Raw genomic sequence first — 25882 nt, forward strand, 5'->3', positions numbered from 1 at the left:
CTGGGCCAGAGACAGGCCCTGTTGACTTTTCTTTTTCACCCAATGCCTAGCAGAGTACCCTGTGTGCAGAAGGTGCTGAGCAAATGGTTGCCGATGGGTTCTAGCCTGGGAGTCAAGAGCATTTCCCCCAAGAAGCTGTGTGACCTTAGGCAAGTCCCTTCCCTATTCTGGGCCTCAGTTTCCACATCTATAAAACACTGGATCATGGTAAGGCATTTCCATCCAAAGTTCCTACCAGCTCTGAAATTCCACAAGTGAGGGAATGACTCTCCTGACAATCCTCTCAGGCTTTCGGAGTACTCCCCATTCCCTGCTGCCCATCACCCTGTTTCTAGACTGGAAATTCCATAGATCATAAAATGCCAAAGATAATAGAATGCTGGGATTAAACAATCCCAGTTCCTCTGTACAGATGGTGGTTCTGGGGCTCAGGGAGGGTCAGGGCTTTATCTGAGGTCATCCAAAGCTCTGTGGCTGGCCCCTTTCCACCTCTGCATACTCCCTCGACCCATCGAGGGATGCTGGGGAATCCCTAGGCCCTCCCTCCACTCGGCTTTCTGGGCTGCAGCATTTGTAGAGTCGGTCTGCTTGGCTCCCAGTCAACTATGTGATTCATTTCTCTGCAAGGCAGTGGCTGGAGAGGGGTGGAGGAGTGGGGATGGGAAAGCAGGAAGCCCTCACCTTCACAAGCTGCAGATGGGGTAGCCGAGCGCTCTATCCCTCCATCTTTAGGGCAGCTGGGGGCACAACTGGGGAGAGGTAGTCAATCTTGACATTGCCCGGCACAGCCCATGCCTGGTTCTAGGATGCTAGATGTGAAGGTCCCCTCCTCAAACACCCCCGTCCAACCTTTTCCCAATTCAGGCTGAGCTCTAAAGTTAGAGCCCAGGAGCCCAGGCTGGGGTGAAGCTCTGAGGTCTTCCAGATTCCTTAGACACCATGAGTCCCTGTCATTCATGGAACTGATGGGGAGACTGAGGCTGGAGAGGGGGAAGGCTCAGAACTGGGACCATATTGCATCTAGGTGCCAGGAGACAGCATTTGGTGAAATATTGGGAAAGGGCTGGAGGGTTGATTATTTTGGAGGTCACCCATGATACCGTTATAAATTCCCCAGACTGAGTGAGCCTCTCAACTCTGTTCCTCCCCCACATGGATGGAGAAGGGGAGGGTCCAAGCTCAGGCATGGAGGAAGAGGGAGGTGCCTTGGGCAGAATGTGACAGGCTGCAGCTGGGAAGTTGGCCTTGAAGAGAGAGGAAGGAAGCAAATTCATACACAGCCAGATGAGTCAAGAGGGGGCAGGGACAAGGGCAGTGTATCTAGAGGCTGTTGTAGTAGGGGGCACCCCTCGAGGTGCCTGTCTCCATCCCCAATGCCTCAGATTATTCCCGTTGGACAAAAGACCTCCAGAAAGTACTCAACTCTTAGGACTCTGTTTATATTACTGGGCTGCAGGACACTAGCCCAGGGCCTTTGCAGAGAAAGTGGACATAAGGCCGCAGCTGTTGTAAGGGAGATTCAAATATGGCCTGGGAAAATCCAGTGCCACGAATAAGCCTTGGACTTGAAGCCAAAAAAACTGGGTCCCGGCCCTCTCTTGGCCGCTACTCTGCTGTGTGACCTTGGCCAAGACTCTGACTCTCTGAGTTCAGTCTTCCCAGCTGCTTCGTGGTCCCTGGGGGACCCTGTAAGCTCAGAGCATGTAGGAATCTAAGGGAGAGCTCTGACTACGTGTTGGGGCCACAGGAGGGATGCCCTTTTGTTCAGAGCGGCCAAGTGCTCCCTTGACTGGGCTCACAACTCCAGAGGCTCATACAGAGTCCAGTTGGAGTCTGAAGTCTGGAGAGGTTCCCTTTAGCAGGAAGAGTCCCAGAAGGTTCCTTGGAGGAGGTGGCATTAAAGCCAGGCCTTGAAGAATGGGTTGGGTTTCAGCTGGAGGGGATGGGTGGGAAAGGCATGCCAGATGATGGAACAGCATGACAAAAGTGATACAGAGGGCTTCCCTGGTGGCGCAGTGGTTGAGAGTCCGCCTGCCGATGCAGGGGTCGTGGGTTTGTGACCCAGTCCGGGAAGATCCCACATGCCGCAGAGCGGCTGGGCCCGTGAGCCATGGCCACTGAGCCTGCGCGTCCGGAGCCTGTGCTTCGCAACGGGAGAGGCCACAACAGTGAGAGGCCTGCATACCGCAAAGAAAAAAAAAAAAAAAAGTGATACAGAGAGGAAGTATCCATACCAGGCGTGGTCAGGGTAGCAAATAGCTAAGTGTGCTCTGGGCCTGAGGAAGCGAGTGTGGGAGGGGCTAATGGGGCCAGGTGGAGAGCGTACAGAAAGGTGGTCACATTCAGGGGTTAAGGGCTTGTGCTCTGAAGCCACACACCTGAGGTTGAGATCTAGCTTTGCCCCTTAGCAGCTGGGTGACCTGAGAAAGTTATAAACCTCTCTGAGCAACAGCTTCTTCATCTTGAAAATAGGAATCGTGGTAGCACCTACCTTGTGGGTTAATAGGTTAAAGTGAGATAATGCACGGAAAGTGCTTAGCACGGGGCTGGACTGCTGAGACTTGACCAGGGAAGACCCAGCGGATGGGTGGGTGGAAGTGCCAGGCCCTGCTCTAGGAAGTGGGATGACCCCTATTTTCCCCTCATCTCTTTTTTCTTTTCCCTTTCAGGGTCCTCCTGGGCCTTATGGAAATCCAGGCCTCCCCGGCCCTCCTGGAGCCAAAGTGAGTGTTTGCTGTGGGGTCTGGAGGGAGAGCCGTGGTACGGATGCTGAGGTTAGGGCTGCATTGGGAGCTTCTCTTCTTAGAGGCTCCTCGTGGTTGGGTCTCAGGGTCACACTGTGGAGGATATATATCCAGGCCTCAAGCACTCCCTGGAGCCTCCCAGGTGCCAGGCCCTGTACCGGGCTGGAGACACAGTGAGGAGTTGAGAGTTTAGCTTCTGGTGGGGAGGGGTTGAGGGGGAGAAGGGCAGCTGGAACCTAAGGCCCTCAAAGGGAGTGGAAAGAAAGGTCATTTGCTGCTAAATAGGGAGGGCTGTGAAGGTCCAGCTCGAAGGTACGTGTTACTGGGTCATAAGACACACCCTGGGGAGGCATGTCAAGTTTTGAGCTCGGGAGGGACGTGGAAAGATCATGTTTGAGAAAGACCCCGGATGCCGTGTGGAAGATGGACTCGGGGGTGCGGAACCAGAGCAGAGGCAGGGAGACCTGGGGTGATACAGGCCAGCATAGGGGTGTGGGAGGAGGGGAGTGGGCACCTTGACAATGTGGAGGTGAGGTAGGGAGGACTCGGTGATGGGCGAGAGGAGAGAGATTGTAACTCCCTGGTGTTAGCCTAGGTGACCAGATCGAGGAGCCAGAAGAAGGGATGTTGCATCTGGTAATCTGTAGACCGGCCCGGTGGAGATGATTCGCGGACATTCTGAAACTCAGGAGAACTCTGAGCTGCAGATAGAGCCCTGAGGGGTGGCCAGCACAGAGGTGCCACCTCTGGACTTTGGATGGGACCAGAGACCCACGTGACTGGCGCTCTGATGAGTGTCGGGGGCTCCAGCCCCGGGACGCCTTGGTGCATTCCTGGAGCACCGGCAGAGAACAGAGCTGTCCAGGGTGGGGCGTGGAGTGAGAAGCACGAGGAAAAGTACGGGGCCAGCATTATTTAGGTTACAGGGAGAAGCCTCGAGTGATGGCTGGAGAAATAGGAGGAGGGGAAGGAAGACACAGGCTCGGGGAAGCCAAGAGCACAGCAACCGTGCCGAAAGAGTGTGGGGCAGGCCAGGCCAGGCAGAGGGTCTGCCCAGCTGTCAGCTGTGGAGTGGCCAGGTGAAAAGCACCCCTGGGCCTTGGTTGGCCTGGGCTCAGGGTCCTTCTTTGCTAACACATTACAAAGGGCTGGTGGCTTGAGGAAGGCCATTAACTGACTGGCCCCAGCTCATGCAGCGATTGGCGGTTGAACATCCTCCAAAGGCCAGGCTTGACCCCTAGGGCAGAGTTCCTCTGCCCACCTTGTCCGGAAGTTTGGGACAAATGTACACAAGTAGCCCTGGATGTATGACGCTGTGGCACCAGAGTGCCAGCGCAGAGCCCTTGCACACAGCGGCGGGAGCCCCTGCCTCCGCCCCTGCAGGTGTGTGACTTCGGCCAGGGCTGGACTGGGGTCCTTCCTTGGAAGGCGAGCACAGAGGCCTCAGGTGCTTAGGGGCCAGCAGCTGCCTGGAGGTGCTCTGGGTTTTAACAAGGCAAACACTGATGGTAGTAAGCACCGTATATTGGACCCTTACTGTGGGCTAGGCACTCTGCATGCACTTCATGTAGCCTGTCTCATTTGATCCCCACAAAGACCTAATGATCTCATTATCACTGGGTGATAGGTGGAGATATTGCACCCATTTACAGATGGGGAAACTGAGGCTCAGGTGGATTAAGACACTGTCTAAGTAATGGCAGTGGCACCTGCCCCCATGGGTCAGGCAGAGAGAGGGGAGCTCCTTGGAAGACTTCTACTTTGCAGAGGCCTCCGGTCTCCAAGGCCATGGCGTACATCGAGATGCTGAGGATTGGCCACTGTTTTGATTGCCAGGTTTGCTCAGGAACACACCTTTCTTGGCCTGCCCTGGGCCTGTCTGGTCCCTCCCTGCCGCCCCCAAATGTGACCCCCTGCTTCTGTGGCAGATGCTCCATCAGCTTCTCCCCGGTCCAGGCTGCCGTACACTGCAGTGCTTCAGCTCCAGTCAGGCCTGCAGCCCACCCCCATCCTGCCAGCAGATGTGCAGAGGCTGGAGGAGGACCCACCAGCTGCTGTTCTCGCCACCTTCAGGAGCAGCTCTGGGTGTGGTGCGTGAGGCTCAGTAGTCCTGACACTCCTGCTGCCACATGGAGCTGGGACCTGTGGACTCAAGGCCTCACGGATAGGCTTCCAGCTTGCTTCTATGTAAACAAATAAGGGTGAGGGTTCCAGAAAACACACTGGAATGGGAGTCTTCTTCTCCCGTTAGAACTTGCATAACATGCCAAGGGGAAAAGTCATGCCCTTTACCTGGACACTTGGTTGTGAGTCTAAGGAGCGAGCAGAGGTGGATCCAGGACAGATCAGTTGGATGGGAGGCCCAGTCTGCTGGGCTCTGGCCCTGGGCTGCTCTCAATCTGTGGCTTGGCCAGGACAGGGTTAAAGAGAGGCTCTTCCCGGATGGAATTCCTGACTTATCCAAGATTGGAAGGGAATGTCATGGATCTGCAGGAATAGATGTGATTCTGGGGAGAGGGTCCTCGCTGTTTACCAGATCCTTTCTGGGTCTGGGAGGAGACCCGGTGGGATTGTAGGGCTGGCCTCCTCCAGGCTCTGTGCTGGTTCCTCCTCTTCCGCACGGTGTTGGCTTCGAGAGCTGCCTCTGGGGCCCCCATCCATTCATCTTCCTTCAATCAACAAACATTTATCGAGCACCTACTATGTGCTTTTGTTGGAAAAATTAGCCAAACAGGCAGCGTCTGCGTGGTGGCAGGGAGCCTGCCCTTCGTCCGGCTGGGTCGCTGTGTGGTCGTTCCTGTGCTGTATTTATTGAGCCCTTGGGAGCTTATGGCCTTGTGGGTTAAAGATCCCCCTGCCAGACTAAGGATGGGAGAGATTGGTGGATTGAGGAATCAAAAAGGGGAGACAGAGCAAAGGTGTGGCACTTTATCCCTCTTGAGGTCACAGAGGAGCAAAGACCCAAAGGGCCAATGCCTTACTGGGGTCACTTGCAGTGACCAGCAGTGGCGGGGCTGTATTTCGGGTCCTTGGGTTTGCCAGTCGGAAGACACTTGTCAGGGCTGCACAGCTGGTACAGGCCAGAGCCAGGCTTCAACCCCACCTGCCTGCTCCAGAGCCCAAGGCTTTCCCCATGTACCACATACCCATGTGCCCCACGTTCAAATCAAGAAGAGGGTTTGTCAGGTCCCGCAGGGAGTCAAGATCAAGGACTTTGAGAATGAGGCAGAGAAGCCAGAACCCTGGGTGGATGGCATTAGCTGACCTTGGAGGCCCAGGGTTGAGTCATGTGTCCAACCGGCCCATAGTTATTGCTGCAGGAAAGCACAGTGGTTAAGAGCACAGGCTCTGGAGCCAGACGGTCGAAGTTCCCGTCCCAGCTCTGTCACCTTTTAGTTGTGTGACTATTATTTGAACAAATTATTTGAACTTCCCATGCCTCAGTTTCCTTATCAGGAAAATGGGGTAATAAGAGTAGCTGCCCCCTTGGGTTGTCATGAGGTATAACTGAGTTAAGAGCAGTGCTGGCCTGTGGTAAGTGGTCAGCTGTCAGCACGTTCAAGGTGCCCGGCCTACAATGGGGCACAGACAGGGACGGTCGCTGCCGTTGTGGAAATAAGCTGACCACTCCATGAAAAGGGCTCCACGTGAGAGGCACTGGGTGCTCAGAGACCCCACAGAATGGCGATTAACCTGGTCTGGGAGGTGAAGCCTGCCTTCCCAGAGCGTAGGAAGGTTGAATCAAGGTCTGAAGAGCAGCAGGCGACCAGGCCAAGGGGCGGGAGGAGGCTGGGGAGGGCAGCAGGCCTGGTGGGTGTGCTAAGACTTTTGGACTTTATCCAAAGAGCAGCAGGAAAGCATGAGGTTTTTAGCAGACGTGACACGATCAGATGGGGTTTGTGAAGGCCACTCAGGCAGCTTGAGAAGCTTGGTCGGTGGCCAGCAAGTTGAAGGGTGACCAATGGGGAGGCCTGGAGCTGCCCCGATGGTGATGCTGATGCTGAACCAGGTGAAGTCAGATGGGATGCAGGGCCCAGGTGGGGTAAGAAGCTCTGGACCAGAGGCGGGCAGGGCTCCAGCTGTGCCTGTGCTGGGCGACGAGGCACCTGGCCCCACTCTCCCTGGCAGCCGGCCTCCTCTTCCCTCTTCTGGCCTGCTTGGTTTGCAGTGAATTACCCAGGATTACTAGGGGCCCTTGGGCACCCGGGAAGAATAGGTAGGCAAGAGGGGCCATGCTCAGTAACCCAAGTGACTGTTAGCAGAGCTGCTAGAAGCTGAGGTGGAGCCAGCCCTCACAGGATTCTCGGGCCTCAGACCCCAGCCTCCCTTTCCCCTTCCTCTGATGACTGAGGTAGGGCATACTCATTAAAGAAAATGTGGAAAAGTCTAGAAAGTATCAAGAGGGAAGCAGTCCTCTTGCAGTGGCCTTGCCCAGTGATAGGCACTGACTGCATTTTGAACAGCCTGTGGGCCAGGGACTGGCCAACAGCTTTACCTGCTTTGCAGGGTGGATGTTATTACCCCCATTTTACAGATGAGAAAACTAAGGTCCAAAGTGGCTAAGTAACTAGCCTGTTTCTGATAAGTGTCAGAGACAAGATTTGAACCCTCTACTGTCTGACTCTAAAGTCCATAGTTTTAGCCACAAGTCTATTCGCTCCATAGCTCTTTAGCACTGTTGGTTAAGCAATATCTATCTATCTATATATATAGAGAGAGAGATATCTATATATTTATCTGTATATCAGTATATATACACACACATATATACACGCATACATATATATATGAATAATTTAAAATATACCTTGCCCGTAAGTGCTATATAGTGTTTAGCTGTAATTTTATTAACAATTGCCTTCTAGAAAGATTGAACCAATCCATGCCACCGCTAGCATTAGAGGAGGTTGTTTGAAAAAGATAATTCATTATTGTTTTCAATTCACTTCACTGCATTGATCATCTTTGAGAAGAATGTTCTTCTTACATTTGTTTTCCATTTGCATTTCACCATTTATGAATTTGTTTATTTTGGGGGTTGGGATGTTATCTTTTTCCTAAAGATTAATTAATTAATTAAATTTATTTTTGGCCATGTTGGGTCTTCGTTGCTGCCCGCGGACCTTCTCTAGTTGCGGCGAGTGGGGCCTACTCTATGTTGTGGTGCGTGGGCTTCTCATTGCAATGGTTTCTCTTGTTGCGGAGCACAGGCTCTAGGCACGCGGGCTCCAGTAGTTGTGGTGCGCGGGCTCAGTAGTTGTGGCTCACGGGCTTAGTTGTTCCGTGGCATGTGGGATCTTCCCAGACCAGGGCTTGAACCCATGTCCCCTGCATTGGCAGGCAGATTCTTAACCACTGCACCACCAGGGAAGTCCCAGGATGTTATCTTTTGTTATTAACTTGTAAAAATTATTTGTGTTTATATATGAAGGCTTATTAAGCCTTCATCTACCTTACAAGTATTTTCAAATTTATTGTTTGCCTGTTAAGACTATTCATGATGATTTTCACAAGTGAGAGTGTTACCTATTTTTTTTCTTTTTGGACTAACAATAATAACTAACACTTATTAGGAACTTACAATATGTCAGGTAGTATGGAGAGAGCTCTACCATATGTAGAATGTATGGTTCTTTACTTTAATACTTAGACATTTCTTTCCCATAGTAAGACCAGAGAGGTATTCACTTATATTCCTAGTCATTTTATAATATCATTTGTACTCTTAAAATTTTAAACCATCTGGAATTAATCTTCATGGGAGTGGGTATGAGGTATAACTTTATTTTTCCCCCAGTAGTTCATCATTTATTAAATAACTTATCCTGCACTAACTATTATATGATAGACCAGGGTCTCTTCCAGGCCATTCAAATATGTTTCATTACTGCGTTTGTATATTGCTAGTAAAATACTGTTTTATGACATTTATTAGCTTTATGCTGTGCGTCTCCCTCGTCCACTTTAAAAAAATTGTTCTGGCTATTTAATATGTCAGATAAAATTTATGCCCATCTTAATAATCTCCTTAAAAAACTCCCTTGGGGTTTTTCTTGGAATTGTATAAAATGCGTTTATTAATTTGTGAAGAATTATCATCTTTAAAATATTAACTTTTCCTATCTAAAACCATGGCATATCTTCCCATTTGGCTGAGTTTTAAAAACATCTCATAATAAACTTTATTGTTTTTATTGCATAAATCCTGCACCTTTCTTCCTAAGTTTGTTCTTAGAAATTTTATATTTTTCTTGCTGTTATGAATGGAATATTTCCCCCATTATATTTTCTTGCTGGCTCTCAGCTATTGAAAAGAACTATTGACTTTGTATATTTGGACTTTTGCGTTTATTTTATAACCATGCCCTTTACTGAATTATTTTATTAGTTCTAACAGTATTTCAGTTAGTTCTCCTGGGTTTTCTAGACAGTCACTCATATTACTTGCAAAAAAAGACATATTTTTGTCTCTTTTTCCTCAAATCTTAGTAATCTTATTTGTTTTTCTTGCCTTATTGCCATGGCCAGAACTTATAAACACATGAAATGGTAGTAGTGATGGTGAAAGAAAGACCTAGTGAATCTTCAGAGGACCTTCCAGGGCTGGGGACAGATCTGACCCAATCCCAGCCCTAGAGTTGTCTCTTGAGACTCCATTCATTCATTTTCTCACTTGAGAAATATTTTTATGATGCCTCCCCTGGGCTATGTACTTGGGATCTTGTGTCTTGCAGAAGATGACTTGCACAGAGGACTTCTGGCCCAGAATTTTCCAGTCCTTCATGATTTGTTCCTTCTTTGTCTCAGCCCCTCTCGAGGCCTCATCTACCCAAAGCCTTCTATTCTCTCCACCTTCCCAACCATACCTGCAGGAAAGGAGCTCATAGTTTCTATCCCTGCTATATTTTGTAGCATTTACGGTTTAGGATATACCTTCCCAACCATCTTCTAGTTCCTCAAGTCTCTGTTAACTACTCCAGGCAGAGTCTACTGTTCTGTACACAGAGAGGGAAAGGGGCTTGTCCAAGATCACACAGGCTCGTTGGCTGGAGAGCTGGGTCTGGCACCCAGGTTCTCATCCTCACCAATGTGTAAACAATTAATTAGACCTTATTATTCCTTATATCTCTTACTGGAGAATTTGCAGGAGTCTGGCTGGGAAGATGGATAGTCTTCTCCATCCCAGAAGTCACACCTTCACTTGACCAAGGGTGCCTTGAGCATTTCTGGAGCCCAGACTTCATCTGGCTCCCTCCTTGTCTTCCTCCAGCCTTAGCGTGGCTGATTTACCCTCAGCCTGGGTCAAGTGCCCCCCTACTTCCTCCTGTACTCCACTTATCACTGGATCACAGTTGTTCATCTGTAGTGTATTGAAATGTAAAGCTCTCAGGCTCTGGAAGCAGACCTCCTGAGTCTAAATCTCACTTACAAATTGTATGACCTTGGACAAATCACTTACCCGCTGTGTGCCTTAGTTTCCTCATCTGTGAAATGGGGAGAGTGATCATGGCCACCTCATAGATTTATGTGTTGAAGGCTTAGAAGAGCACTCAGGAAATGCTAGGGCAGATTATCATTACTGGTCTCTGGTTTCTCCCTTGATTGGTCCCCACAGGCATGAGCTGTGTCTTGATCCCCACCATGGTATTCCTTGTGTGCACTGAAGATGTGACTCATCGTAGATGTTCAGTAAATACCTGTGTTTGTGGACGTTGTACTCGGGCAGGGATTACGTCCCAAGCACTGTGCTGGCTGCCGAGAATGCAGAGCAGTCCATAGTAACTAAAACGCCTGGATACGGACTCTGGGCAAGGGAGCCACTCTGGCATCCCTTTGGGTCTCAGTTTCCCCTTTTGTAAAATGACAGAACAGGATGTAGACCGAGGTGGGCAAGGTCAGGGTGGGGAGAAGCTGCTGTCCTTTTTTAGCCATTGGAATCCTGGGTAGCCCTGGGCCTGACCTTGCACATGGACATAAAAGACATTGGAACTGGGTTTGTGAACAGCCGAGGGTGGGAGAGTGTCAGCAAGGGGTAGCTGTAGCATGAGGCAGTAGATCACAGAGGCGAGTCCTGCAGAAGTGACCTGGAGGGACCCAGGTGGACAGAGAGTTGGGGTCCTAGCAAGGAGGGGCTGGCCTGCAGCCTGGGGCAGTGGGAGGGCATATGGGAGAAGTATCTAGGCTTCCCATTTGTAAACGAGGGCTCTGGAGTCAGATAGACCGGGAACCTAGTCAGACCTAGTGAGACCTTGCCTCTTATCTGCACGTCACCCCGGGCTGTGACTGAGCATCCCTGAACCCCGGTCTTGGTCCTGCAGTTCAGTAAGTGGGTGTAAGAGGACTGGTGAGGTGCTGCATTTAGTGGGCCTGGCACAGGGTTGGGTGCATGTTAGGTGAGCAGTGGAAGGCCGCCCTCCCTCTTTAAGGCTCTGTCCAGTTTGGAACGCAGTGATTTCTCATGGAGAGTGACTGAGTCAGGATTTGGAAGGTGTGGGTCCTGACGCAGAAAAGAAACAAATGGGAACTAAAGTTGGCCAAAAAAGCCTGCCTGCGTGTCACGTCCATGATCCCACTGGCTCCTTGCCAAGGAACCTGGATGCCAGCAGGTATGTGTGCTCGTGCCTGTGTATGTGTGTGTGTGTGTGCATGCATGTGCATGTGTGCATGTATGAACATGCAGCCGTGTGCATGCCTGTGTGTGTGTGTGAGGCACGTGTGTGTGTATGAGCATGTACCCATGTGCATGTGTGTGCGTGCCTGTGTGTGTGCGTGCGTGCTGTGCAGCCCACATTTTAATGGTGAGGAAACAGAGGCTCAGAGAAGTGAAGTCACTTGCCTGAGGTCCTACTGTGAGTCCGTGGCTTCACCCCAGGACTTCTGACTCAGGACCCAGACTGGGGAGGGAGCTTGGGAGTGAGGTTGAGGGACAGGGATCAGGGGCTCGTGGAAGTTGACAGCAGGGGGGACTGACTTTCCAAGGGGCTGTCTCCTGAGTAATTTAATCAGATTGGTTCAAACGAGTGGGCCCACAGCCAGGAACCCTCTTCAGCCCTGTATGAGATGTGGTTGTTGGACCCTTTCCTGAGCACGTGCTCTTAGGAGCCAGGATCCTTGTGATGGGGACGCCTCCCATAGGCTTGGCACAAAGAATGCTTATCTCTGACTGGGGACACCCTGCTTGTCGGTGTCTTCCCTACTCACTGCCTGTTCTAACTTGTCGGGTCCCGGGACGTCCTGGAACGCAGAGCTGGGAGTCACAAATTCAGGGTCTTAGCTCTCGTCTTAGCTCTGCCAGTGCCTCAGCTTGGGGCCCTGGGCAGTCCCTTTCCTTCTCCCGGCCTCAGTTTCCCCGAACGTGTTCATGGGGTAATAACACTTCCGTTGCTTACTTCATCGGGCTCTTCTGGGAACCTGGTGAAGTGAGGGTTATTGCAAACTGTGAAGGCCGGTACACAGATTAAATGGCTGCCGATGCACTGGTCCTAGGTAATTAGAGGTGGTGAGGTGAGCATCAGGGGACAGGAAAATCAGAAAGACTCAAGCTTGCCTCGGGGACACATCTCTCAGAAGGTCTCTGAGAGCCCCGGGGGAACACGTCACCTGTACGTTGGGCCCAGGGATCTACAGGTTGGGTGGGGAGGACGCAGTCAGGCTGCATCCTGAGAATGCTTCTGGTCTGGCTAACGATGATTGAGAAGCGGTTCTCTAGTTGAGAGTGACTGCTTGAGCAAGGACCCGGCGGTAGGGATGTGCAAGGTCTGGCGGAGGAAGGACTGTGGTCTGGGGATGAGGCAGAGGGACCCTGTCTGTGGGTTGGGCTGGTGGAAGGCGAGCAAAGTCTGGACAGGATGGCTGGGACCAGATGACGGAAGACTTGGGACACGCAAGGAGGAGTTTGGACTTTGTCAGTAGGCATGGTGGGGAGTTATGGGAGGTGCTGGAGCAGGGGAGGGATGGGATTGGAGAGGACCCTGTGGAGGAATGTGAGTGGGGTAGGCGGGGAGGGCATTTAAGCAGGGGACAGGGAGTTGAGCAGAGTTGGTGGGGAGACACACTCTTTAGACAACATGGCGGCCAAAGTAGAATTGTTTTTGTTTCAGGGACAGAAAGGGGACCCCGGGCTCTCACCAGGAAAGGCTCACGACGGTGCAAAGGTAGGTTTCCAGGGACCCCAGTGCTCAGGGAAGTGGGGGAGTGGACAGCAGGGAAATCACCGTGCTCTGGGGCGCACCCTCCCGACAGAGGTCACTGCGTGACAAACGCTGGAGGTGGGAAGTAGAAAAAGATGGGGTCTGTTTTTTCCTCAAAGCCCTTCAGCTCTCCCTAAACCAAACCCAAAACCATTCCCTTCTGCCTTCTTCCGGTGTGCAACCAATAAAACCGACAAAAAATGTTGCCTGTGGACATACCTTTGGTGAATGTCCTTTTGCCTAACGCCCTGAGTGGGTTTTCTGTAGGGCCTGTTAGGTGACCCTCGACATCCAGAAGCTTCTTGGTAGCACATGCCCAGGAAGCTTCCAAGAGACATTCGAAGGCCCCTCTGAGGTTGTTAGTACGAGCAGACAGGTCTGTGAACTTCCGGGACGTGGGAAGGGAACGGGCTGGAGACTCAGGGCTCCCTAACTCTGACGGGCTGAGATCAGAAGGATCTCCCATGGAAGAGAGAACGCTTAGGCCAAAGGACTTCATCCATCCTCGAAGCGTCCACCCTGTAAATTAAACAAGGGGCCTGGAGGGAGTGCAGGACCGGCCGGAGCAGGGGAACCCAAAACTCCAAGTAAGGTCATCCAATGTCCCGGACATCCATACGCTGGAAGGAATCCTCGAGTCTGTCTGGCTTCCTTCTGGACGCAATCCAAGAGCCCTTCCGACAGGCAGAACACTGCTTCTCAGCCCAGCCTCCAGTGCGTGGGTACTTAGAGGTGGCAGCTCTGGCTGATTTCTCTGAGGCACAGGTGGCTCACTCACTCACATCTTCATGAGAAGTTTTTTCACTCAGCAAACTCTTACTGGGTGTAAACATCCACATGCACCCCCATCGGATCCTCACTGGAAGCTTCTAGGCCAGGCAGCTAGGCCTAGCTTGCCCAGGAGAAAGCAGAAGCTCCAGCTGTGGGCGGCTTGCTGGAGGCCACGCAGCTGGTCCGATGCAGAGCAGGCTCTGCAGCCGGGCCTGACGACATGCAGGGCCCAGGCTTCTCTCTTGCTCCTACGTTGTCTGCTTCTGGGTCTCATGGTGGTGGCAGAAATGCCCCCTACTGGGTAGCCGCCCTGCCCAGCAAGGGTGGGAAGGAGGGTGTCAGGAATGCAGAGACGGATTCCTGATTGGAACGGGTTGCGTGTCCTTCAGGGCTGCATGTCCTTCAGGGCGATGGATTTCAAACATGGTTTTAACAGCGGAACCCATTCCCCAAATGGTACCTTTTGCCAAAGTCCAACATATAAAACAGATTAAATGGAGTGACTGAGTTAAGTGGGGAGGGGCTGGGTACCCTGCCCACCCAGCTGCCCTCAGCCCGCTCAGAGGCCCTGAGTCTCCTCTGAGGCCTCTAAGCCTCCATGAATGCTGTTTGCAAACAACTGGCCGTGGGAGGCCACACTTTCAATTTAATGAGTGCCCGTTCCCGTTCCCCCACCTCACCCCCTTGTCTGTGTTTTTCAGGGCGACGAGGGCTTGCCTGGGCTCTCTGGGAATCCAGGACCTCTTGGACGAAAGGTATACCTTGGTGTCGATGCTTTGCCTTGCCTGGTGGGCTTCCTAGCAAGCGGGGTCTTCATGCAGGAGTGCTGTGTGCCGCCTGCCTGCCCACCTGCCTCTCCCCAGCTCCCTCAGCAGGGGGCTGGTGGCCGGAGGGGAGAGAGGTTTCCGAGGGTCCGTGCTTGCCAGAGGGTGGGAAGCACCTTGGCTTGGAGGAGGTCCCGCCACCATGGTTAAGGAGGTGTGACAAGAAGTGACCCTTCCTCTCGGGGCCCAGCTGCTCCTGGGAGGCCATCCTAGAGGTGCTCGTGCTGGTGGAGGGAATATTGTCAGAGCTGGGAGCCCCCACTGGCCCAGCTCCTCCTCCCATGGGCGGAATGGCGGGGGCCCGACGCATCCCCTCTCTGAACCTGAGCCTCCTCCCATCTGGAATGACCATGAGCCCCCTGGGACTGTAAACCAGGAGCAAGGCCTGGAGCATGGACGTTCAGAGAGTGGGCTCTGGGGTCGGTTGAATCTGGACTCTACTCCCGGCTCCACCATTTCCTCACTGTGTGACCTGGGGCAAGTCTGACCTCTCTGGGTCTAATATCATCCCTCTGATATACCGCAGGCCAGTGTTCTATAGAGGCAGTGAGTTCTCTGTACATTCTGAGCTGTTGTCATCTGCCCCCACCCCATCACTGCTTCAGTCAGGCAGGGGGAGCTACCTGTAATTGCCTTTGGGGGAAGGTCTGCCATTTTCCTAGGTGGTGGGTCTCTGGCTTGTAGTGCCCCTAGATTCCTCTCTGGCTTCCCAGCCAGGGTGTTCCATCCTTCAGACTCAACTCTAGTTGTGTCCAGGAAGCCCTCTTGGAACCCTGACCTTCAGTCTAGGAGACCCTACTCTGCTCAAGGACCCATAGGCTATCTTAGCTGAGTAATTTCAGCCCCAAGACCAGCTTCACCAACAAGGATGTGTAAATCTGGTTTATCGCTCTCCCTACAGAGCCTAGCACAGGGCTTGCGCATAGTAGGTGTTCAGGAAACGGGGGAGGACAGTGCAAGGCCAGGGTCAATTGCTTTTTGCAGGAAAATACCCCATAGCTGATGGGTTTTCCAGTAGATACATCGGCCTAGGGCCACGTCTTAGGCTTCTACCCTGACTCCCAGCTGTGGCCACCGCTGCCCTCTTTCTCTGCCATCTGGTTCTCATCTGGGCAGCTGTGGCTTCTCCTGGCTCCATCCTGCTTGTGCTCTGAGGGTCCCTGTGGCACAGGGGGACTTGGAACATCACTCCCCCCCTCCCCTTCCGCTTCTCTTCCACCCTCCGTGGCCAGAGCAGGCCACACAGCAGATCTGAAGAAGCGAGACCCAGACAGGAGTCTGTGGCTGTCTGAGCTGGGGAAATGTGGTCTCTTCTGCCCCAGAGAACACAGAGGGACTCCCTCTCCCCACTCACTTCCCCTCTGGGCTCCAGCGTTTTCTGATGGATGAGGTGTGGAGGTGTGAGTGGAAAAGTCTCCTTCCAGTCATGGCTCATAAAGCAGCCAGTGGTGGTCTCGCTGTGTACGGGGGTAGCAGTCCAGCAGAGGAGGCGGGAGATGGAAAAACAGACTGGCCCGGCTTCTGCCTGGGGTTCCAGGCCTTCCTGCTCTCAGCAAATGTCCGGGGAGGCCGAGATCCCCCAACTCAGGGGAACCAGCTCACCTGAGCAGGGAGAGACATCTTTTCTAAATTAAGAGCCTCCGTGTGATAGGAAAACTATCTGGCAAAGCCATTTCCACCAAGTCCCTCTGGGCCCAGCCTAGGCAAACATGGAGGAGTTTGGTGTGTGGCAGGCCAGTGTCACCTGCTCACAGAGGATGGTGGGCAGAGCATGGGGGTGCTCAGGTCCTAAGGCAGGGACCCCTGACTAGTGGTGGGGGTCAGGGAGGAGGACCAATGGGGCGGGCAGCCGGGCCTGGAATTGTTGCTGTTTGTCAGCAGTCTCTCCTCCCACAAGTGTCTTTGGTGACCACAGTAGCCACTTTGCCCTGATCCTGTTGGGTGGTTTTTCTGCATCACCTCATGTGGGGGGGGGCCTTGAGCGAGAATGAACATTGGTGGGTGAGAGGCGAGGTCCGTGTACCCTTTGCTCATCAGCACATTGACTTTTGGTGTCACCTCAGAGTGACGCCAATAACCCTATTCATTCATTTATTCAACACAACGGATTGAATGACTATTGTGTGTCAGGCACTGTGCAGGCCTCTGAGCTGACACATAGACAAAAATCCCTGTTTCCTCAGAGCTTGCAGTCTTGTGTGGGGAGACAGACAATAAAAACAGTAAAAATACGAGGTGTGTTAGAAGATGAAAAGGGCCATGGAGAAAAGTAGGCAGAAGAAAGGGAGTTTGGGTTGGGAGTTTCCCATACTGACCAGCGTGATAGGAAGGTTTACTGTCCCTCATCACATTATTTCCTAACAGTAACCTCTGGGAGTTAGGCAGTATTATGCCCATCTTACAGCTGAGAAAACTGAGGCCCAAATAGGTCTCATTCATTCATTCACTCTTCCAGTCATTTCACAAAGATATACCAAGGTACCTGGCCGTGTGCTGACACTGGTGTTAAATGCCAGTGAGATCACTGGTGGCTCACGGAGAGTGAAGTCTACAGCCCCGGTTCACAGCCCCGCTGTGCATGAGAATCAGCGGGGGAGCTTGCCCACCTCCCCACAGGGGTCCTGGTTCAGTTGGTCTGAGTGGGACCCAGGCAGTAGATTCTCATGTGCAGCCAAGGCTGAGAGCCACTGGATTAACAAAAATAGCTGTCAGGGTCACTAAATGGCAGAGCTGGGATTTGAACTCAGGTCTTCTGACCCTTAGTCCCTTTCCCTTTCCCCAACACTGATTGAAACAGCTTCTTAAATAAGAGTGGGCCCATCAAGTGGAAAAGAGCCTCCCCGCCTGAGAAGGCTTCTTTCTCTGCATCTGCCCGCGATGCTTGCTAAGGGACTTTGCTGAGCTGATTCCAGATGGGGGAGCAGGTGCACAGACCAGGTCAGACACGCCTGGATGGAATCCCAGCTGTGTCCCTCTCCTGCCTTGTGAGCTTGGGCAAGTGGCCTCAGCTGCTCCATGCAGTGGTTGGGAGGGTTAAATAAGATGCTCTGTCCTCAGCACCCAGCACAGGGCTGGCACATGGTAGATGCTGCATACGTATTTGTTGAATGAATGAATGAGTGTGTGATCACGATGAACATGAAGAAGCAGTGCCGTAGAAGGTCTTGCCCATCTGGTCCCATCACTCATCTTGCTTAGTTACCAGTTAACCACCCTCCACTAACCCAGAAGGCTACCAGAACCCTATTTGTACCTTGTGAGGGCAGAATGCCATGCTGCCCCTAATCTAACCCTCCTGCCTTCTCTCCTATAGAGCAGCGCTTCTCAGCTGCCCCCCAGGGAACAGTTAACAATGTCTGGACACATTTTTGGTCATCACAAATGAGAGGGGGCGCTACTAGCTTCTAATGGGTAAAAGCTAGAAATGTTGTTAAAGACCTTACAATGCATGGGACAGATGCTCCACCCAGAGCGGAACCTTATCCAGCCCAAGGTGTCAGCGGTGCCAAGGCCAAGAAACTCTGCTGTATAGAAACCCTCACTCCATCCAATCCTGTGTGCCCTGGGCCTTCCTGCCTCCCTGCATTTGCTTCCACTGGGCCCTCTCCTGGCATGCTCAGACCAGTCATCTTCATGGATCTGTCCCTTGATTCCATTCTCGAAGGCCGTCTTCTCCAAGAGCATCTCCCCAGCACCTCCAGGCAGAATTCATACCTCCCTTCTCCCGCCAGCCCATTTTCTCAGCCTCTTTAGGACTCTGGACTTTCTGGCTAGCAGGCAACTCACTGGTGTCCTTGGCACATTTGTCAGACGCGAGCAAGTGCACAGAGGAGGACCGCTTCTTTATCTCCTCATGCGGGGCTGAGCACAGTGCTGGCCACAGACATCTGCGCCCTCGTCCCTCACCTCCCTGCTTCCCCTGCCTCCTCAGACATCACTAATCGCTCTTTCTTGCCAAGCCTAATTCAGTCTCAGAATCTTTCTTAACGCATTCTTAACACATAACACATTAGACATGACTAATGGAATGAAGTTGGTACTCAAGTTGAAACTTCCTCCTGGCTCCCTCCTGCAACCCTCACCCTGCCCACGAGCCCTCCACATGCCATCTGAGTTGGCCACTGTCTGTGAGATCTGTGCTAAAATGGGAGGGCAGAGGGGTCATCTGGGAATTTTTGCAGGGAGTGTGATTGACGCTGCCTGAAACGATCTCCTGCCTTTCCGCAGAACTGCCAGTTCTACCTGGATGTAGCACCTCCATGTAGCGCCCCTACTGAGAACCTTCTCTGGGCTCCTCTGCTGAGCTGCTCTGGGTTTCTGGGGTCCATACCCTCTCCATTTCTGAGCTCTTCTGCCCCTCTGCTCTCCAACGTGGCTTCTCCTTCAAGCCTCAGCTCACCGTGCCGCCTCCCCTGCTTGGCTGTCTGCTCTCTCCTAGCACTCAGTACTTTTTTGTTCCACTTCATATGTGTTTAATGCCCATATCCCGTTCTAGAAGGTAGGGAGTGACTTTGCTTTGTTTATCGGTGTATTCTTAGTGCTCATATAGGGTCTGGCTCATTGGTGGGGGCTCAGCAAACCTTTGAATGCATGAATAACCAGATGAATGAATGAGCCATACCGAAACTGTACCTTCCTGCCCTGACCTGTCTCAGGTACCCACTAAGTAGAGTTTGGCGTCAGATGCCTAGCTATACTGTGAAGGACTGTGCTTTTGGACAAGCCACACATCACATTTCAGAATCCTATAATTTTTGAGCCAACAGGATGCTTTGAGAGGCTAGCTGGGGAAACTGAGGTCCAGAGAGGAGCAGGGACTTGGCGAGTATGCTGTAGTGACTCACTCTGTTTCTTGGCGTGTGTTTCTTCCTCCTGACCCTTTCTGTTGAATGGGGCTCTCGGTCCTGCTGACTTCCCAGTGTGGCCTAGGGGCTGCCAGGGTGGTAGAGAAGTCCAGTGGGAAGCCTCACGGAGTGCTGAGCGAGTCTGGTGAGCTCCATTCTGCTGCGAGAGAAGCCGGGACCTCGTGCAGGCCGAGGTGGAGCCTGCAAGAGCAGCTTGCAGGGGGGATCAGCTGAGGTCTAGGTGTACGTTGGTCCTCAGGACCCCCAGGCAAGGACAGGACCCCCCTCCTCTCCCTGCCCAAGGCCCAAATAGCATCTCAGCCGTTGGGGAGACTGTCTGCAGTAACAGTGAGGTGATGTCTGGTTTCGCCTTGTGCGTTGTAAGCAGTGATTAATCTGGCTCCCAAACCAAAATATAGCCCGAGTTCTATTATAAACATGGGTGCTGTGGAGACCCGCCTGCCCGGCAGCCAGAGGCCCCTTGCAGATTGCGTGGTCCCTGGAACTCCCCTGAAGCATCTGCTCTCCCCTAGTCCCAGTCAGGCACTTATCACCCATGGGGAAATCACTGCCCGTGGGTCTGTCTACCTTGTGGTCAGTGTCCGCCCCGTAATTACCCAGGGCCCTGTAGAAGGTGATATTTTAGATTCTTCCAAGCCCTGGGGCCCTGTCATTTGAAGCTATTTGGCTAGCCCCAGCTTGGTAAACACTGTTAAGGTGCCTCCAGGGAACATATGAACCTCCCCCCGCCGCCCCATGCCTTGGCTGTGCTCAGTCTGAACGGCTCCCAGTCTGCAAAGAGGAACAGGGGTTCAAGGCAGTGTTCAAGGCCCTTCAGGGTTCATGGTTTGGGAAGGACCTAGGAATCGTGGCCTTCTAGACAAAGCACAGCCCAATGGGTCTGGAGTCGTGGGGGACGGTCTGGGCTTGGCCATAACTTGCTAAGTAGCCTTGGGTAAGTCCCTTCCCTTCTCTGAGCCGCAGTTTCTCATTCTATCCAATGAGAAAGGAGGTTGTCAAATTGACAGCTTAGGTTCCTTCCAAGTCAGATAGATACTCCGGAGTTCATGATGCTGCTGTGATCCAGAAGCTCAGACCTGGCGGGGTGTGGTCTATAAGATGGTCTTCGCCTAGGTGGCCCTGTGGCTCTTCTAGGGGGGCCTTGGGCCTCAACAGTATGTCTCATCCATGATTTGGTGGTTGAGGACACGAGGATTCACAGCCTGCTTCCTCTGGGAAGCTGTGTGGCTTCAGGGAAGTCTCCATCCCTCTGAGTCTCAGTTTCCTCATCTGGCAAATGTGCATGGCAATTCCTACCTCTCGGGTGATTGCAAGTTGACGAGTTGATGTATTTAAGGCTTTAGTGCCGAGCCAGGCATAGGGCAGGTCACTGTCCATGTCCCTGAAGGTCATTTGTTTCCTTTTAGCTATATCCTGAGTAAAAGATTTACTTGAAGTCTCCTTCTGGGATTTCACTGGCTAAAGCACTGGTTTCTAGCAGGCTTCTTTGTGGCTACACAGGAAGCCAAAGGAGCAGGTGATGCTCAAGGGCTCCCGGGACCCCTTTCACGCTGCTCTTGGGATCCTTGCTCCATTATTGCATTGGCTCCATTATGTCACTGAGGCAGGCAGAGGATGGCAGAGAGAGGCTCAGAGAGGGCAGTCACCTGGGCTGAGTCACACAGCCTAGAGCTCAAGGCTCCGCCCAGCTCTGCATGGGAAAAGGCTTTGCTTGTTCTTCCTCATCTGCAGGTTTCAAGTGGAGAAAGGATGATCATGGCCGTTATATGCGTCCTGTCCATGACACATCCCTGCTCAAAACCCTCCTGTGGTTTCCTATCGTCTTACTGCCTGGCATGCTCTGGCTTCCTGCTTCTTCTCTGACCACACCGCCCCTCTGCCCCTTACCGCTCACTCATTCTGCTCTTGTCACACGGGTCTCATTATTCCTTGAGAGCGTTCTTGCCTCAGGGCTTCTGCACCTGCTGTTCCCTCTGCCTGGAATGCTTTTCCCCAGAGAGTCCGCCCTGTGTCCAGCTCCCTCACACAGAGCAGCCTCCCCTGCCTGACCACCTGCAGTCACCACCCTCCCCAACACTGTCATTCTCTGTCCTCCAACTCTGCTCACTTTTCTTTGTAGAGCTAGTCGTTGCCACACATTATCTCTTTTTAAAATTTTATTTTCAGCGATGGTAAAAAAACACATCACATACAATTTACTATCTGAACCGTGTTCGTGTGTGCAGTTCATTAGTGTTAAGTATATTCACATTGTTGTGCAATGCATCTCCAGAACTTTTTCATCTTGCAAAACTGAAACTCTACACCCATGTAAGCAAATCCCTGAGACATTACCCTTTTATATTTATTTGTCTTTATATCTACTTAATTAGACTGTAAATTCTGTCAAGGCAAAGGATGTTGTCTTCTTGTCCATCCAATGCCTAGAATGGTGCTGGAGCATAAAATTTCAGTAAATGTTTGTTGAATGAATGAATGAAATACAAAGATCACGGTACTAACAGCAGCTAGCCTTTACGGGGCCTTGAATTCATTGCCAGATACGGTGCTAAGTGCTTCACACATTATACCATGTAATCTGTACACCGACCCTTAGAGCCCCACTTTACAAGAAGAAACCAAACCTCAAAGAGGTGACGTCAGTGGCCCCAGGTATACAGCCAGCCAGTAGTGAAGCAGGATAGGGATCCAGATTAATTTGAAACAAGAGATCTTAACCACTCTGCATGCTGGCTGCTGCTGGCTGTGGCCTGTGCCTCCATTTGCCCTTTGGGGAAAAGAACACACGCCCGCGGGTAGAAGAATCTCACCCAGCCGTAATGCATCAATCTCATGGGCCCCAGGTTTGAGATGCAATCATAACGCTGGGCTGTCTCGAGGCGTGAGTAGGTGCAGAAAGAATGCTTGTAAATTCCCCAAACCTCTTAGATGAGACCAGCGCTGCTGTTTATGATTAAGAGCGCCGCTTTCTGGGGGTTTGCGGGGGTGCCGAGTGTGTGTGCCTGTGGGTATCTGTGAACATGCATGAACTGTACATGCCTGGGGGCGGGGGACTGCCAGGCTCTCCATGTGGCCTCGGGTGTCAGAAGGACCCAATGGTGAGCGTAAGCCTGCTGCTCCTTAGCAACGGGATTTGGGGCAAGTGGCTTCCATTCTCCGAGACTCAGTTTTCTCCTCTGTAAAATGGAGATGATAACCCTTAACCCCCTTTCCCCACACCTCATCTGGCTGTTGTAAGGGCTAGAGGACGTCATAAAGGTGCAATCCCATGTTATTTATTTATTTGTTTATTTATTTTTGGCTGCATTGGGTCTTCGTTGCTGCGTGCGGGCTTTCTCTAGTTGGGGCGAGCGGGGGCTACTCTTCATTGTGATGCGCGGGCTTCTCATCGTGGTGGCTTCTCTTGTTGCGGAGCGCCGGCTCTCGGCACGCAGGCTTCAGTAGTTGCGGCGTGCAGGCTCAGTAGTTGTGGCTCATGGGCTTAGCTGCTCTGCGGCATGTGGAATCTTCCCAGACCAGGGATCGAACCCGAGTCCCCTGTATTGGCAGGCGGATTCTTAACTACTTAACCACCAGGAAGTCCCTGGTGTAATCCCATGTAAACAGCAGTGCGTAGAGGGGGTCCACAGGCATCGTGTGTGTGTGCCTGTGTGTGTGTGTGTGTGTGTGTGTGTGTGTGTGTGTGTGTGTGTGTCGTCTAGAGTCTCATTTATCAACTCCTGGGGGAGCCCTAGAACTCTTGAGTTCCAGAACACCAGAGCTGAAGGGGACTCGGAGTTCTAACTCCCTCATCTGAGGTCCAGAGAAGGGCAGTAACCCATCCAGAGTTGCACAGTAAGTCAGAGACGGTGTCTAGGTCAAGTGTAGGGCTCCCCTTGAGAGGGGGTCTAACGGAGATCACCACGTCTCCTCCACCCTGTCTGAAATGGAAGCCCCTGCTCCATCTTATTTCATAAGAGCCCTAATCTGATGGAAGCTTGAAGTCCAAGGTTTCCCTTCAGAGAGCTCTTAACTCCTATGAAATGGCCCAGGTGGTCATCCCCAGCACCACCTGAAGGCACACACTCGTTCTGATTCTCTTGATCTGGAGACCTGGCTTTGGGGACCATGGGAATTGGACCAGGGTGACAGAGGGTCACGGTCGGTACTGGAATGTTGCCAGAGTCTTTCTCAACCATCGAGTGGCCTCTTTGCCCCTGGAATACTTGCTGGGACCAGTGGGAAGAAGGAAGGCAGCTGTTTTGGTTCATACATTTGGTCAATGTGTGCGAGATCTTTTCCGTTAGGGGGTTAATGAGAAGGTCCCGACAGAAGGTCCCAGCATCGCGTGGTGGTTGAGCATAACCCAGACCTTAAGGTCCTAATCAGTCTACCCGTCCACTAAGACATCCCTCCACCCCTGCTTCAGACGCTCCCACCTCCGCTCTGGATTTGGAAAGAATGGTTGTGATACAGCATCACCCTCTCGCAGTTGCCGTATCCTAATGTAGCTCCCAGACCCTGCCCAAGGAGTGATCAACCCCCAACGTCTTCTGGTCTAAGAACCATTGGTGGCGGAGAGGGAACCACAGGAACCCCGATGTGCATATATCCATTCTGGGACGTGTTATTGAACACGTCCCCGCCACGGCGCATGCAGTGCTGAAAAGGCAGGCGGGGAGGCTGGGCCTCTGCGATCCATGGGACCAGATGTGTCTTCCCAGCCTGATTCAGTCTCTTCCCCCCCAACAGGGACACAAGGGCTATCCTGGACCGGCGGGGCACCCCGGAGAACAGGTGAGGGCTGCAGCCTCTGCCCCGCCCTGCTTGCCCTCCCTCGCTCCAGCCCCTGCCTGTCCCTGGCCTCCTCCCTGGGCCCAGCTCCATGAGTGAGCTCCAGAGCCAGGAGGTTCTGCCTCCCATCCTGCTGGGGCCCCCACTCTACCCCACCTCTCAGCCAGCCACATCTGCCGCCCGAGAGGGCTGGAGTCCATGCCGGCCCGGTGTTGGCATGAGCCACTTGACTCCAGTTAGAGCCATGAATAGCTGGCCTGTTCCGGGCGCTGTTAGGGGATATTATACACGCCGCCACGGGGTTTGCAGGAATTTTGGCTGCCCCGGCCCAAGTCAAGCAGCAGCCACCGCCAGCATGGGGGAACCAGCCAGGCCTCCTCTGGGCCTTATTCCTGGGCTTCGAGCACAGGAGGTTTTGTCCCTCCAAGCTGGTCTGACCGGTTTCTCAGAGGGGTGGGCTTGGGGGCCCAGCAGGCTGATTGCCTCCCCTTCCTCCCATTTCATCTCACATTCCTGCCCTTCTCTTTGTCCATTGTAAGCCCTGGTCCCCCACCACCCCCCAGATCTGGAGCTGGGCAGGGTCTCTCCTTTCCTTACGTTTCTCTTGTTCCTTTGCAGGGGCAGCCGGGACCCGAGGGCAGCCCAGGGGCCAAAGGTTACCCTGGCAGGCAGGTGCAGTATATGGCTTCTGGAAGCTCTGTGGCCGTGGTGGTGTGGAGCTGGCCACGGGTGCCCCCAGGCAGAGGGAGGTGGCAGGCTGGGGGCCAAGCAGCTACACCTGCTGGGTGGGCCCTGAAGAAAGGGCTGTTCAAGGGGGCTGCACCGAGGAAACTTCTCTGAAGGCAACAGGGCAAGGATGCCAGGAAGAAACAGAAGAAAGAGGAGTTCTGGGGCTCTGGGGGTGGGGCTCCAGAGGCTCCCCCTGAGCCACCTCCCTGGGACCCTGGGGTAGCTGGGGGCTCAGTTTGAAGACCACAAATGTAACCCCACTCCCATTCTACAGAAGGGGCAGCTGAGGGCCAAAGGAGACAGGACTTGCCCTGGGTTGTTGGCAGCAGGTAGAACGTCTCCATATGTCCTTGCCCCTCTGTCTTTTGTATTTCAGGGGTTACCTGGACCTGTAGGAAACCCTGGCCCCAAAGGCAGCCGGGTAAGTGGGACTTGGCAAGTGCCACCCGGCTGGAGCCCGGGTGGGCATTAGCTGTCCCTCCAGTGGGCCTGGTGGGAGATCAGGGTTGCAAAGCCTCCACCCAGGGTCTGCTGGGGGGGTTGGGGTCGAGGCCTCCCACCTGAGCACTCCCTGGACCACAGAGGGGCAGCAGGATGGCCATGTCGTAGGGAACCCTTAAGCCAGCTTGGTCCCCATGGCTAAGTAACTGGGAAGCAAAGGTCTGCTGGGGGCTCAGCCATGGTCTAGCTGCTATAATCAGGCATTTGCTTGCCGTGTCCCCCAGCACATCCCAAGCGCTAGGGAACTAAAGCCTGGGCCAGTTTGTCCGTCCCTGGAATCCTCAGAGGCCTCTCTCCTGCTCTCACCTGAGGACGGGGTGGACCACCCTTTTTGGAGGGCAGTGCTGCCCGATGGGTGAACATTGCCTGGGCCTGGAGACTGAAGGAACATCTGCTCTCCCCCTCCATCAAGGCCCCTGGAACAAACCCTGAGTAGCTAGCAGCCTCAGTTTGCCCATCTTTTCAATGGGAGTGATGGCCGTTCC

General features: G+C 53.0%; 1 protein-coding gene across 5 annotated transcripts in view; it reads left to right on the forward strand.

Moving 5' to 3' along the window:
• COL27A1 (collagen type XXVII alpha 1 chain) overlaps positions 1–25882 on the forward strand; it is a 185918-nt gene that overhangs the window by 65428 nt on the left and 94608 nt on the right. For all 5 annotated transcript variants that reach the window (XM_029203587.1, XM_029203588.1, XM_029203589.1 and 2 more), the window contains 6 exons: positions 2670–2723; positions 12845–12898; positions 14407–14460; positions 24126–24170; positions 24786–24839; positions 25273–25317. In XM_029203587.1, coding sequence (XP_029059420.1) covers positions 2670–2723; positions 12845–12898; positions 14407–14460; positions 24126–24170; positions 24786–24839; positions 25273–25317 — 306 coding nt within the window. The remainder of the gene's footprint in view (positions 1–2669; positions 2724–12844; positions 12899–14406; positions 14461–24125; positions 24171–24785; positions 24840–25272; positions 25318–25882) is intronic.

The sequence above is a fragment of the Monodon monoceros genome, unplaced genomic scaffold, assembly GCF_005190385.1.
Source record: "Monodon monoceros isolate NGI ecotype Baffin Bay Population unplaced genomic scaffold, NGI_Narwhal_1 Super_Scaffold_5, whole genome shotgun sequence".
In the NCBI taxonomy this organism is placed as follows: domain Eukaryota; kingdom Metazoa; phylum Chordata; class Mammalia; order Artiodactyla; family Monodontidae; genus Monodon; species Monodon monoceros.